At 42.4% G+C, this 14,285-nt stretch overlaps 1 protein-coding gene across 7 annotated transcripts in view; it reads left to right on the plus strand.

The window, feature by feature from the left end:
- Positions 1–14,285, plus strand: part of PPP1R9A (protein phosphatase 1 regulatory subunit 9A) — a 238,152-nt gene that overhangs the window by 772 nt on the left and 223,095 nt on the right. For all 7 annotated transcript variants that reach the window (XM_019533470.1, XM_019533487.1, XM_019533524.1 and 4 more), the window contains exon 2: positions 519–2,214. In XM_019533470.1, the coding sequence (XP_019389015.1) occupies positions 757–2,214 (1,458 nt within the window). In that variant the 5' untranslated portion in view covers positions 519–756. The remainder of the gene's footprint in view (positions 1–518; positions 2,215–14,285) is intronic.

The raw sequence follows: 14,285 nt of genomic DNA on the forward strand, positions 1-14,285 counted from the left end.
GGCGCGGAAGGAGCCGCGCGGGCTCGGGCGGTGCCGCCGGCTCAGCCCCTGGCCTGCAGCGCCCGCGCCCCTCGCAGGGGTGAGCTCTGCTTCCCGCTGCCCTTTGCCCAGCGCTCGGCGCGAGGGAGTGCCGCTGGCACTCGCCTGCTCCCTGCCTTTCTCGCCCTGATTTTGAATGCCTCATCTGTGCCAGGGCGGGGGGCTGGTGGTGTTTGTGGAGCGTGGACTGCCAGCCCTGCGGCTTTGGAAGGGACAGGTTAATACCTAGCACCGGGGCAGCTGCCTGGTTTTCCGTGAGCCAGCCAACTTTTTTTAAACCAGCCAATTATGGCATGTTCCCTTTGCTGTTTGCCCCTCTTCACAGGCATGTGTAGTGCTTGGTAGTGAGGCTGCCTGAAGGCTGCTCCCTGCATTTGTCACACAATTTCTGTTTCTAAATAGATACCCCTTTCTTCAAAGTACGTAGACTTGAAGAGTACTTTATGCATGCCTTGATTCAATCCTCCTTTCTATTGCAGGTTAAGTCAACCTTTGTTTTTGGAAGTCCTTGGCCTTGCCACTTGTCTGGTGTTACAATTACCTGCATATGTTTAGACAGTGTCTGCCAGATCAGCTGCTGGATATGGCTCTGTAGCAGACAAGAGTCGCCTGAGAGGTAACCACTTGCTTCTCCACCAGAATTTCAGTAGTCGCAGAAATTGGAGAGCTGTGTACATCAGTCATTATGTTCATTGGCCTTTCACTCCTGAAGTAAACATGATGAAAACAGAGTCTTCAGGGGAGAGATCAACCCTCCGAAGTGCCTCTCCTCACAGGAACGCTTACAGAACTGAGTTCCAGGCACTGAAAAGCACCTTCGACAAGCCAAAATCAGATGGAGACCAAAAAACAAAAGATGAAGGAGAGGCCTCTCAGCAGAGCCGGGGCAGGAAATATGGCTCCAATGTCAATAGGATTAAAAACTTATTTATGCAGATGGGTATGGAGCCCAATGACAGCAGTGGAGTTGTCCCTAAAAGCAGGGGAAAAGGTGGACCCACATCTCCTCAAAGAAGGATTAGACCCAAAGAATTTGTGGAGAAAACAGATGGTTCAATTGTAAAACTGGAGTCTTCGGTTTCAGAACGGATTAGTAGATTTGATACTATGCATGATGGTCCTTCCTATTCCAAATTTACTGAAACTCGAAAGATGTTTGAGCGAAATGCTCATGAAATGGGACATTCCAATCGCTACTCCCCGAAGAAAGAGAAGGGAGTTTGTAATGAACTCCCAGATGAGCTGTGTGGCTCAAAGTCTAATAGGGGCAGTACCGATTCATTGGACAGTCTTAGTTCACGGACAGAAGCTGTTTCTCCGACAGTGAGCCAGCTCAGTGCAGTGTTTGAAAACACCGACTCGCATAATATAATAACTTTGGAAAAGTCAGAAAATAATGAAGAATACTCTGTAACTGGTCACTATCCACTAAACCTGCCTTCTGCCGTCACAAATCTACCCTCTACTGTTGGAAACCTTGAGGGATTCAGTCCTATAAAAGAAACTAGTACCTGGTCTTCACCGGCCAAACAAAGTACAAGTTCAGTAGTTGTTGAAAACTCTCAGCAAAACAGTACATCATCAACAATAAGAGAAGAATCTGTAAGCAGTTTGCTGCTTTCAAAAACTAATGAAGAAATAAGACAGAATAAGGAAACAAGTTCAGATTCTGTTGATAACCGTGCAGCAAATAAGCAAGAGTCAGTCAATACAATTGATGGTGAAAAGTCTGAAGAGCTCTGTATGAGGAATAAGGCAAAAACAGATTTGGAAATTTCTTTACAACCAAAAGAACTTTCAGAAAGCGGGGAGAGTGCCCCTGATGGAGCTGAGGCTGTAGAATTGTCAAGAGGCTTAGCAGCAGGTGACGATGTAGCAACAGGTGTATCTTCTGAGTCCCACTATGATGATGCAAGTGGAAAGGAAGTGCAGGAAGATTTGAATAACTTTCAGAGTTCACATGTATATATGCACTCTGACTACAATGTCTATAGGGTCCGATCAAGGTATAATTCTGACTGGGGAGAGACAGGAACAGAACAGGATGATCAGGATGACAGTGATGAAAATAACTATTACGAGCCTGATATGGAATATGCGGAAATCAGTGGATTGCCAGATGAAGATGAAATTCCAGTAAACAGAAAAATTCAGTTTAGCTGTGCTCCAATTAAGGTAAACTACACTCCTCCTATATATCTTTGATTCCTTTTTAAATTTTATTTTGTTCAGGGGAGGTTTTGACAGCTGCATCTGGTTTTGAAAAGATCACTGAGGTCTTTTAGGTGCATATTTTTGTTAGAGTTGGCAAGTGAGCATAATTTCAAATGACTTACAGAGAGCTGAGCTCTGATGACCTTGTCTCATTTCCTAGCCTGCTTTATGGTTGATTAAGCTAACAGAAATTGAGAATGAGATCCTGGGTTTTGAAGCTTTGGAACTGAAAGGTGCATTCAGATTTATGTGACTACGAGCTATGATTACATGGTGATATGTAAACAATATACATTTGGTGACCTTCATGCTTATTTCTGATCTGAAAAAAACATATGGAACCTTTGCATTCTGAACAACAATTCTTATTTTAAAGAACATCTGTGAAGATTTAGAGCTACTGTAGTGAAACTGGAATGAAATATAATGTGTTGCTAAAAAGGAGTTTGGACCCACTAGTATTACACCATCTATCTTATCTGTCTGAATCGATAATTTATATAGACTAGGTTCTTCATACCAGTTAGTCTATCTACATGCACAAGTGAAGTAGGCATTAATACATGTACTTTAACTTGCCTGCTTTGTCATATACTACAGGTAATTTTAAAGATTAATCTGTTTAAATCTACTCAGTGAAGTAAATGTTTGAAGTAATGTCTTACAACATGTACCACTTTGAGTGTTTCAAGTTCAGGGAAAATGTAGGTGGCAAGGTGTGTCAGTATACTAGCATGTCACATCTTAGGATAGGTTAAGTTAAGCATAGGTTGGGACTGAACTGCATTTGATAATCTTGGTCGCCAGTGTACATTTATCATTGAAGTGTTTGGCATGCTTGAATTCCTCAGAGACAAATTCTAGGCTGGTGGAAGGATTTTACAAACTACTGACCTTACATATCTGGATTTATATGAATGAGCAGGATTCTATTTTGGTTCAGTTTTCATTGATACACTTGTTTTATTTATGCACTGCTAAGGGCTATCAGATTAGAAAAGGGGCATTTTTACTGCTGCTTTTCACAGGTGTAGATGACTACACTAAGGAGAGAGTAGAGGCCAACTGGGTCAAAGAAAATGAACAGATATAATTGAGGGTGTTATTAACAGGGGGCAGAATTTGACCTTGCTGTTAGAATGCTGTTGAACTCCATTTGAAGACAATAGCATTAAGCAGATGAAATGGTTTTGTATTATGGTAATGATATACAGTGTAGTCACGAAGAACACAGCTTGACTTTTCACATCATATGGTCAACTCAAAAGTCTGTCAGCTAGAAAAAAAATCTTTTTATTTGTTTAAGCAAATATTGAAGTTGAAATTTGCTATCTGACAATAAGTGCAGAATCCTACAGTGTTAGTCATTGTTGATTTAATTTTTGTCCCGAAGTGGCACATGCAACAATGATCACTTATGAAACTAATAGAAATGTTTTTAAGAAATCTCCTGCAATAAATACCACTGTAGTGTCTGAAACTAGATATTGCAAAACAGCACATAATAGTGAAACTGATATTGTCTTTCTCTTTTGAAGTTGAATGGTGAGAAAATAAAGGAAAACTTAAAAAAATTATGACTGTTTTGGTAACTGAAATCGTAGATATAAGAGAAACTTCTTTACCGGGTATGTTTTAAATAGGTATATATCTATGAAGCTTAATACTATTATGAAAGATATTTCTGAATGAAAAAACGGGATTTGACCCAGTGTATTTAAGAGAGAATTTTGTTCTTCATTTCTCTCAACATACTTTTTTATTTAAACAAAATATTAAATGCCAAAACCCCTAAGATTTGCTTGGCTAATATCATATGTGTGTTTAAATGTTTGAGTAAAAATCTCAAGAGTGTAATTTCAAGAGTTCAAACCTATGTGGATTACTTACATAATATGGTTAATCCCTTTCATTGAAAACAAGGTGTGAGGGCATTTTACTGTGAAGACTTCTCAAAAAGATTCTTTGCTGATGTTTTCTTCAGTAGTTCTTACAGACTAGACTCCTTCATTTTTTCCTGGACAGTCTACAGATTTATAGAAATACCATGTCTTAAGTCAATTTATCCTGAATCGAAAATAATTGCTTAAGGAAAAGTAACAAAGAGCCATCCATGGTCTAGTCTGACATTAGTTTTTTATATCCTTAAAATGGTAGAATTTATTTCTTATTATTTCCCTTTCTGAATTTTAAAGATCTTTCTGGCAGTAGCACAATTATCACAGTATGTGAGCTAAGCTTTTTGGCCATGTGAATGTCTCAAGCTGTTGAGCCAAAATAGTATGATATTATAGAAATGTGTTGTCTGGATTCATATGATGCATTTACCAAAGATGAAAGAGAAAGAGGAGTTGCTTTTTATGTAAATGAGCTGTATGATTGATCAGAGCTCTGGTATGAAACTAGAGATAGGCCTGTTGAAAGTCTCTGGGTTTGGGTCAGAAGGGAGAGCACCAAGGATGATATCATGGTGTGTGTCTGCTAGAGACCACCAGACTAGGAAAATGAAGTATATGAAGCTTTCTTCAAACAGCTGGTAGACATTTCTGGATTGCAGGCCCTGACTATCACAGGGGCCTTCAGTCACCCTGACATCTGCTGGACCGGCAATGCAGCAGTGCACAAACAATCCGGGAAGTTTTTGGAGAGTGTTGGTGTGACAGTTTCCTGGTACAAGTGTTAGAGGGGCCAACTAGGGACCATGCCCTTCTTGACCAGTTGCTCAAAAACAGGGAAGAATTGGTGGGGAAATGTAGTCGTGGATGGCAACTTGGGTAGCTGTGATCATGAGATGATTGAATTCAGGATCCTGAGGAAAGGAAGGAAGAGGAGCAGCAGAGCATGGACCCTGGAATTCAGAAAAGCAGACTTCTATAGTGTCCAGTTTTGGGCCCCCACTAGAGAAAGGACATGGACATATTGGGGAGAATGCAGTGAAGGGCAATGGAAATGCTTAGGGGACTAGGGCATGTGACTTCTGAGAAGATGCTGAGGGAACTGGGCTTGCTTAGTCTGGAGAAGAGAAGACAGAGGGGATTTAATAGCAGCCCTCCACCACCTGAAGGGTGGTTCCAAAGAGGATGGAGCTAGACTGTTCTCAGTGGTGACAGATGACAGAACAAGGAGCAATGGTATCAGGATGCAGCAAGGGTAGTTTAGGTTAGATATTAGGAAGAACTTTATCACTAGGAGAGTAGCAAAGCACTGGAACAGGTTACCCAGAGAGATGGTGGAATCTTCATTCTTGGATAGTTTTTTTTTTTTTTTTTTTTTGAGACCCTGCTAGACAAAGCCTTGGGTGAGACGATATCATTGGGGATGGTCCTGCTTTGAGCAGGGAGTTGGACTAGATGACCTCCTGAGGTGCCTTTCAGCCCTAATTTGCTAGGATTCTATAAGATTTTTATTTTTATTTCATAGTCATATGTAATAAGAATTGAACATAAGTATATAACTGCCCATCAGGAGAAAATAACCTCTAAAAGTAATGTGTAACTGATAAAGAAGATGTTTAAACAGTTATTTAATCTTTGGCTTTTCTTCTCTTTAAATTTGATCTCTGTTTAGTTACTTCTGTGCTCTCTCTTGTACTTTGCTTCTGGTAATGGTCTGTACCACATAAGGAGAGAGGAGTGCTTGAGAAAGTAGTGTGTGTTGTCAGTGATCCAAAATTTCTACTCTGTTAGAGTTGTTGAGGGAAACATTTGGTTTGACTGTTAAAGAACAGGGCCTGTACCACTGAATTTAGAGGCAAAACTCTTCATATTTCAAGGGAAACAGAATTAGCCTCTCTGTCCTCCAAAAACTTTATTTACTATGAAAGCTGAAATATTAGAATAATCTTATGACAAAGGCTCCTTGCAGTAAATATTGTCTGACAAGTTTCTTTCATTCAAAGGATCAGGGAACATTCTTCCCGGATGCACCCCTGAGCATTCCTCATTGCCAAGTAGATCCTAGAAAACTTGTTAGCATGTGTAGGGAGGAAACCTACAATGGAGGAGGGTATATATAATTGTTCCAGTTTTCTCTGCAAAAAACCTCTGCAGCCGATTATTCATGTGAAAAAGGAAATGAGACTGTGCAGAGGATTTGTCTAAGAGGAAGAACTGCAACTAGGGTTGTGCAAAACTAGATGCTGCTTGATTGGCTTTCCTCTCTTCCTCCTGCATGCTTGGTGCTTTTGAGCTCTCTGTGGAAACTACAGTGGCAACAGGTTACAGGAAACTACAGTGGCTGTGTTACTTACAGCTGGTGAGGGGGGACTCGAGATACTGTCAAAGACTGTGGATCCCTGGTAACTTGTGATTCTTGTTCTCTGGTGTTCCTCCTCAGGTCCCTTTAAGCTTCATTCTCCTTCCTGTCTTACAGACTAATAAGGGGGCTGCACAAACTCAGGAGGGCAGCTCTGACTTAACAATACATTTTTTGTACAAGCTGGACAGGAAGCACTTTCCACTAATCATCTCACAGGACTAAATGTTGAAAAAATTAAGTTTCATATTGTGTCAGTACTTTGCCTTGTGAAGTTGAGTAGGTCACATCATCTCCCTGTGTGTTACCTTACCCATCTGTAAATTGGAGGTGGTACTCTTCTAGCAGTCTGTGTAATACCAATTTAAATATTGTTCTGCTTCATGCATTTTTGCGTCAGAGGTATATAACCTTGTTCTGTGTCCAATTGTGTGACTCCATTCCAGAGGCAGCTCTGGGCAGTGCAACTGCTGTTATTTTTGGTGTCCCCTCCCATCCCCCAGATCGCAGGGCTGATGTCCTGGTTACCTCCCACCTCTTCCTTATGCTTCTGCTTAATTCTTGCTGAAAGTCTCCTGTAACCGTTCCTGATGCTTCAACCCCTGCATAACGTGTTTAAGGGACACTCTCTAGGAAAATATAGTGGAGTGCCGCAGACTTTTCAAAGCTAACCTCTCAGAAAAATAAGTTCAGTTACACATCGTGATCCTACATCGTTTTGTCCCCTCCCAAATGATTTGTCTCTCTGCATAAATAGTATTGAACTTCACAGTATGATTGTACTTGCTTTCCTTTACTACATGGGATGAATAGTGACAGTTAAAAATGCTGACATTTAAAATACAGTATTGACATTGAATTGGAATTAGCTGTCATTGAAATGACTGAGCAGTTCATGCCTCAGAACTGTTGTTTCAGGGTCTCGGCACAGTCAGATGGACATAACTCAGTTGGTTAATTGGGATACTTTTTCAAGGTTTTGGCAACTATAGATGCATTTATTTTAAATGAAGGATGGGACTCAGGATAGCAGTTAAGCGGACTGTCTTCCCACAGAAGAAGACTTTTTATCCCCTTGCTAGTGGTAGATGTGCTTTGCTTGGTGGGAAATGTTGACATATAGGAATCAAGTTGTATAAATAAAAGTCTCACCTACTCCAATAATAAAAAAGGGTAAATTCTGTTTGGTTTCAAAGAATATAACCCAACAAAGTTCTCCTTGTACATACAGTGTGGGTGGCTGGAGGGTTAGTTCTGCAGTCGCATGCAAGGTTGTGCTAGTAGTTTTTCTGGCCTGTTCAGTGTGATGTATGCTGTGTCCCAGTGAAGCAGACCCACATGGCCATAGGAAGAATGTTTCCCTGTGAAAAGTGAAGGGACAGGAGCTGTGCTGTGCTTTGGCCTTCCCCTCAGTATGGTGTCCAGCATTGCTGTTACTTTTCCAAAATATCAGGTTATGCACAACTGCCCAAAATCTACAGGCTTTTTGGACAAGGCTTGACAGATATACCCAAAAACCAGCTGATGAAGTTGCCAAGCAGAAATACATTAGTGATTGAAACCATAGCCGCTCCTGCGCTACATGCAGCTCAGTCACTTTAGAAGTCCCTCTCAACCCCTAGGTCCAAAAAATTAGGATTTTTAAAATTAGGGGGTTTTTTTTGTCTTAACCCAGTATAAATGCTTCTATATAAAATAGGTCAATTAAAGCAGCACTCCAAAGAAATCCCTTGATCCTTTTCCCATAGTCCTCTGAGGTGTCCAGAGAATCCCCTGATAACCCTGCTTCAAAAGGCTTCCAAGCTGCCCTATGCTTTATAATGATAGCTGGGTTTCCTTAATCACCTTAACAGAACTGGCAGCCAAGCTCAAACCTCCCCAGAATGCTTGTACTTTCTGGGCACTTTTACATGTATTTCGGGGACTGGGGGGTGGGGGCAGTGTTTTAATTAGAGCGACTCTCAGAGCCACTCTGGTGGTGAGGATGCTTGAATTAAAGTTTGCTTGATGACCTTTAGTTCAGGCACCCCCACTGCCATTTTTAAGCATGAGGACGCTGATGCATGAGATGTAGGAGGCTACTGGAGTGCAGCAATTGCTACGTAGTAGTAGAATAGTCTTTGTGCATACTGGGAAAACTATTATAGCTCCAGTGATGCTCACTTCACATATGAAAGGTCTGCGTTACAGCAGAGGCCAGAGGAGGGGTAGTTATTTTTCAGAAGGAGAAGTGAAATTATGCAGAAAGCAACAAGGAGTAACTCTTTCTCCCCACTTGTCATAGGCATGTAGATTTGTCAAACCCTGCTTTTGACCATTAAACCCACCGTTAGAGCCCTCGTCTCTTCATCTGCTTCCATTTCTGTTTTTCCTCTTGTTTTCTACCTCTGATTTGCCTTTTTTTCCATTTTGCTTTGTTTTTGGTTGTTTTTTTTACTTTTTATTCAACATCACTCCTTCCTAATTTAAAAAAAATTACCCATGCAATTGCAATACAAGGACAAAGTAGGAGAGCCAGGAATCATACTATGGGATAAGACCTGGTAGGAGGGAAGAGGACTCGTATTGTGAGCATCATAGGCCCTAGAATAGAGTTCCAAGTTTCCAATAAAACATACGTTTCTGTGAAATTTGTTTTTTGCTGTTCTGTTGAGTTTTCATAGTGTGTTTTGGGAAGTGTATCTGGGAAGATATTTCAAGGGGCTCCTCTATTTTCCAAACGTTTCTGTAGAAAGGGAGGATGTGGACACTAGGGGCATTTATAGACTTGCTCGGTGGGAAGAGGGGTGCTTATAACTAGAATGGCTCTGAGATCCTCTCTAATTAAAGTGCCCAAAGTGTACGTGTATCAGCATCCCCATGCTGAAAAATGGCATCATGGGTATTTTAAAGTGCTCCTGATGCCGTTTTTCAGTGCGCAGATGCTGATACAGGTGATGCTGGAGTCTTCTGGTGTGTGGTAATTACCATGTTCCAGCAGACTTGATTAGTTGAGTCTGCTCTGACGTGCTGTAAATACAGCTCATTGGAGCACCTTTCTGCACATGTATAGGCACCTTACTGTTCTCATTTCAGACTCTCCTCACTCATTCCTTGCTCCTGGCCATATAATGAATTATATACTTCAGAGCACATTTGTTTTGCCAATATATGTGTCTTGATCAAATCAGAGTTTCCTCAAGAGCTCTAATTTACAAGATTTTTAAAGTAAGCCTTTAAACAGATTTACAAGAAGTATTGTGATTGTAGTACAGCATACAGAAATAGAAATGACAATTTGATGCAACATCGCTCTTCAGGATTTTTATATATAAAATTAATACATTTCTCCAAAAAAAAAGTTACCACCATGTACTTTATTTAAAGTTTGGTTCAAGGAATGTATTTTGCATGTAGATATTTCTGCTATTAATGGACATTACAACTGTATTTTTTTTATTCTTTGTTTACATCACTAAAACATATTCTGGAATACAAATGAAGGTGGAGAAAGAGAATTTGTAGGACTGTCTGACATTATATTTGCTTTAGAAATCTTTGGTTTGTAAAATGTTTCGAAATGCATTTTATTTTGATGCTTACTAGATAAAAGAGTAAAAAGATTCACAAATTGTGTGTAGCTGAAGAAAATGTTTAGTTGTCTGTTCCTTTGTTTTGGTATTGTTTAGGGGTTTTTTTTATTATTTGTTTTGTAAAAGATGGATGGATCCATTGATGCTAGACACAAATTAAGTCTGCCGGGCCCCAGACAATTTACAGGTAAGGCCTTGGTCCTGCCTACATTTAATCATGTGTTTTTTCTGAATTCACTCAAGTTATTCCCATGCTTGTTATCGCAGAAGTGCCATAGAAGACAGGAGTACTCAGAGGTCCAGAAAATGGCTAGGTGTTAAATTTCATAGATTTTATAGACATTTGGGCTGGAAGGGACCCCGGAGGATCATTGAGTCCAGTCCCCTACCCCAGGGGCAGGAAGTCAGAGGGGATCATAGGACCCCACATTGATGACCACTGGTTGAAACAGTGGTTTAAATGGAAACAGATGCCAACATTGAGAGCTGGGAGGAGCTGGCTGCCAAGCAACTGCAATGGTGTCAATCAAGCAGCAGAAGCAGCAGCCCGTTTCGAGGTAAAGCCACTTGCCCTCAAAGCAGAGAAGAGAAGAACAGAGGAAGGAAAAGGAGGAGTCGCTTCCTCGCGGAAAGACCTGTGACTTCTGCAGACAGATCCGTGGCTCAAGGATTGGGCTCTTCACCCACATCAAGACCCATCCACGAGCTGGGGATAGGGTTCATCCTCCAATCGAGGGGTTGCCCATGCCACCAACAGGGCCGGGCTGGGCTGGGCTGGGCTTGACATGGTAGAACCTCCCTAATGTATTTGTTGCTGAGCCACAAATTTTGCAGTCCTTATAGAAAAGTGATGGTGTAAAATATTTATTTTCTGAAGTCAGTGGCAGTATCTGGATCCTAGAACGCCGAACAGTGTGACACATGAAAGTGCAAGTCCTATAACAAAATGCCTAATAGGTTATCCACACTGCAGTGCCGCTGAGCAATGGGACAGCAGCAAAGACAATACCTATATTTAAGAAATAGGAAAAAAAATCCTTCATGGAACAGCACAACCATTACTGTGACCTCAGTAGTATGCAAGGCTTTGCAACAAATTTTAAAGGAAAGAGTAATTAAAGATGGAAAAAAAATGGAAAATGAGCTGAAATGCATTGTGAATTTACCAAATGTGGCCCATGTCAGACTAGCCAGTTATTTGTCTGATAAGATAATACATTTATAAGGCAAGTAAAAATAAAATCTAATTAATCTTGGTATCAAAAAAGCATTTGTTGTGATGCCAGATGGAGAAAATTGATAGAGAAGATGGGTAATGAACTAGCTTAAGTAGAGGCAACAAAACAATGTGTTGTGCTGAAAGAACTGTTGAACCAGAGGGAAGATCCTTGTGAAATTTTTCAAAGATAAATCTTGGCACTGGTCTTATTTAATTACTTTGGCACAGAATTTTGCTAATGACAAAATAGGAGTCAATAGAAAGAAGGATTGGAATATTATATAGAAAGGATTAGTTGACCTTGAGGACTGTAGACCTAGAAGTGGGAGAAACTTGTTACAGTCAAAGGGACAGATGATAATAAGTGTTGCTCATCAGTTTGAGGTGACTGACGGGGGGAGAAAAACCTTGGATGTATCAGTCAATCACAAGATGCCTCTGAGCTATCAGTGGGAAGTGAACATGAAAAAAAATCAGATTTGGTATTTCCAGTAAAGATACGAAAGTGTTAATGGCACAAGAAAAATGGGTATAAACTGGCCATGTATAAATCTAGGCCAGATATTAGAAGAAAGTCTATAACCATCAGGGAGAGGAATGAGCTTTTGAAAAAAAACTTGCCAATAAGAATGGGGGGCAAAAATCAAACTATATAAGGTGATGCTTGAATAGGACTGGAAGACATGTTTGCCTATGATAGTGGGGGGCTTAACTTAAGATGCAGGCAGAAGAGCAGCTCTTGCGAAGCACCATGAGTTACAACAATCCCTTACATCCAACAGACATTCACTGTTGAGTTCCAGGTGTTGGGGAATCGAGCCGGTGTTTAGGCTGTGAGCCTATAGCCACTCTCCCTTAGCAACACCCCTCCTCCCTCCCAGCCCCATTGTTGTTTTCAGAATGGGAGGGGGGGAAAGGGAGTGAAGGGAGCTCACTCTGGGGGTTGCCCAGCTGGCACTGGAGAGTGGGGCAGGTGGATTGGAGCCTACCTGTTCCTTGCCCTGCTGAGAGGGGGCCTGATGACAGTGCCCCGCTGCTGCCAGGCAACGCCAACAGCTGGGAGGGAGGGAGTTGAGCATGGGGGCAGGTGGACGTGGGCCAGGCAGACCCAGAGCACGGAGGTGGGGGGGCGGGGAGTGGCATTGTTTGTTGGTGCCAGAGGGGGTGGGGATGACAGATGTCTGCATTAGTTAGTGTCTCTTCCTTTTACTCCCTGCTCTTGCTTCTCCTGCTGCTGGGTCCATATCTGGTCCAGGAGGAGCCCTGCGGTCTAGATCTGGCTCAGGGGTGCAAGTGAGTTTGACATTCCTGTCATAGATACTTCCAGGAATTTATTAATTAAACCTGGAATTTATTAATTTAAATGGAGAAAATTGTTTCACCTTCCTCTTTTATTAGAGCTATTTATTCCACCTAATAAAATCAATTTGAGGAACTGTTCAGGTCATTTATGTTTTTTTCCATTAATATTTTGGCTCTGAGAAGAAAGCTGATATATTGTTATTCCAGCATATATAGCAAGTTCCTTTGTGTTAAAGCATATCAGTAGTTATTTCATAGTCTCCTCTTTGTTGTCATTTACCTCCATGTCTGTTGTAGCCAATGAATAATATCCTGTTGTATGAGTTGATGTTGCATGTCCAAATGGGATTTTATTAATATTTAGATTAGATTACTTATGCTTCTATGCCTGCCGGGTCTCAAGAGTGCACTTCCATGCTGCCTTGGCATGCGTGTTGGATGTTGGCCACTGCGTGGGTTCCAGCGACCTCTGAATGAGCCTGCGCTCACCCCGGGGAAAGTCCAGGGACTCGTCTGCCACGACTTTGATGATATCTTCAGTGGTGGGCTTGCCTTCAGTGGGCTCCCTCAGATTGGCTGCAACCCTTGGAGGGTATATGTAACAGGTCACCCTCCCTGGCACCATCTTTCTGGTTATCCGTGCCTTACATGGGGTGCTTTTGGAGCCTGGTTCGGAATTCCTCAGTCCCGCCCTAATTTTCCTGCCAAGTCTTGATGGAAAGTTTTGTTTATGTGAGCAGAAGACTGCCTATTATATTGGGTATGTTGGGGCCTCTCCTGTTATGGCCAGACCCCTGTTTTCTCTGGCTAGGCCTCCCTGTCCAAAGCCCCTAAACAGGCGTTGACTCCAAGGCTCTAGCCTTTTTTTCCTTCCAGTGCCTGGAGGCTCGTGGCCCCCTTTCCTGCTCCCTTCTGGGGCCTGACAGTCCCTAGCCCAGAGGCACAGGAGCTGGACCTACAACCAGAGGGCTGTGGGTTCAAAACCAGGGTGCAACCCTGAACCCGCCCCGTCTGTCCAAAAAACCCCCCCAAAATACAGCTGCACTCTGGTGCACTAGACCTCCCTGACTTTTTTAAGATTGTCCTTCAAGTATCGGGGTTTGTGTCCCCCAAAAGCTGTGCCCTTACTGGCGCCGGGGTCTGTGCCCCCAAAAACTGCACCCTCACTGGCGCCGGGGTTCCCACTCCATAGTGGATCCCAAAAACAAGACCTCCTCTGTCCCCTAATAGCCTCGCCCAAGCCACTGGTGCTCAGTAACCAAAAGAAATCTCGTCCCGTCTGCGTACAATAACTGCCCTCAATAAAAACAAACATGTAATCATGCCATCTTACATTTACTCCGGGTTCATGCTTCGGCTCCCCTCTGTTGGCTTCTGGGGTGGCGGCTGTCTCTCAGGGATTCCATAGTCCCTTCTTCCCACTTTCGAACCACTCACCAGGCCTCTTCTTGGAGCTCTGGGATGCACTCCTTCTCCTCCAGCTGCTGGCCCCCCACTGCTGTTCTACCCTGGGTTCTTATAGTACTGCCCTTTCCGGTCAGCTGACTAGCTGGCCCGGGCCAGCTATTTTTTTTTTTTTTTAAATTTTCAAGGCTGGTAGGGACCTCGGGAGATCATCGAGTCCAGCCCCCTGCCCAAAGGGCAGGAAGTCAGCTGGGGTCATAGGATCCCAGCAAGATAAGCAT

This window comes from Crocodylus porosus, unplaced genomic scaffold (assembly GCF_001723895.1).
Source record: "Crocodylus porosus isolate Cpor-Errol unplaced genomic scaffold, CroPor_comp1, whole genome shotgun sequence".
Classification (NCBI taxonomy): Eukaryota; Metazoa; Chordata; order Crocodylia; family Crocodylidae; genus Crocodylus; species Crocodylus porosus.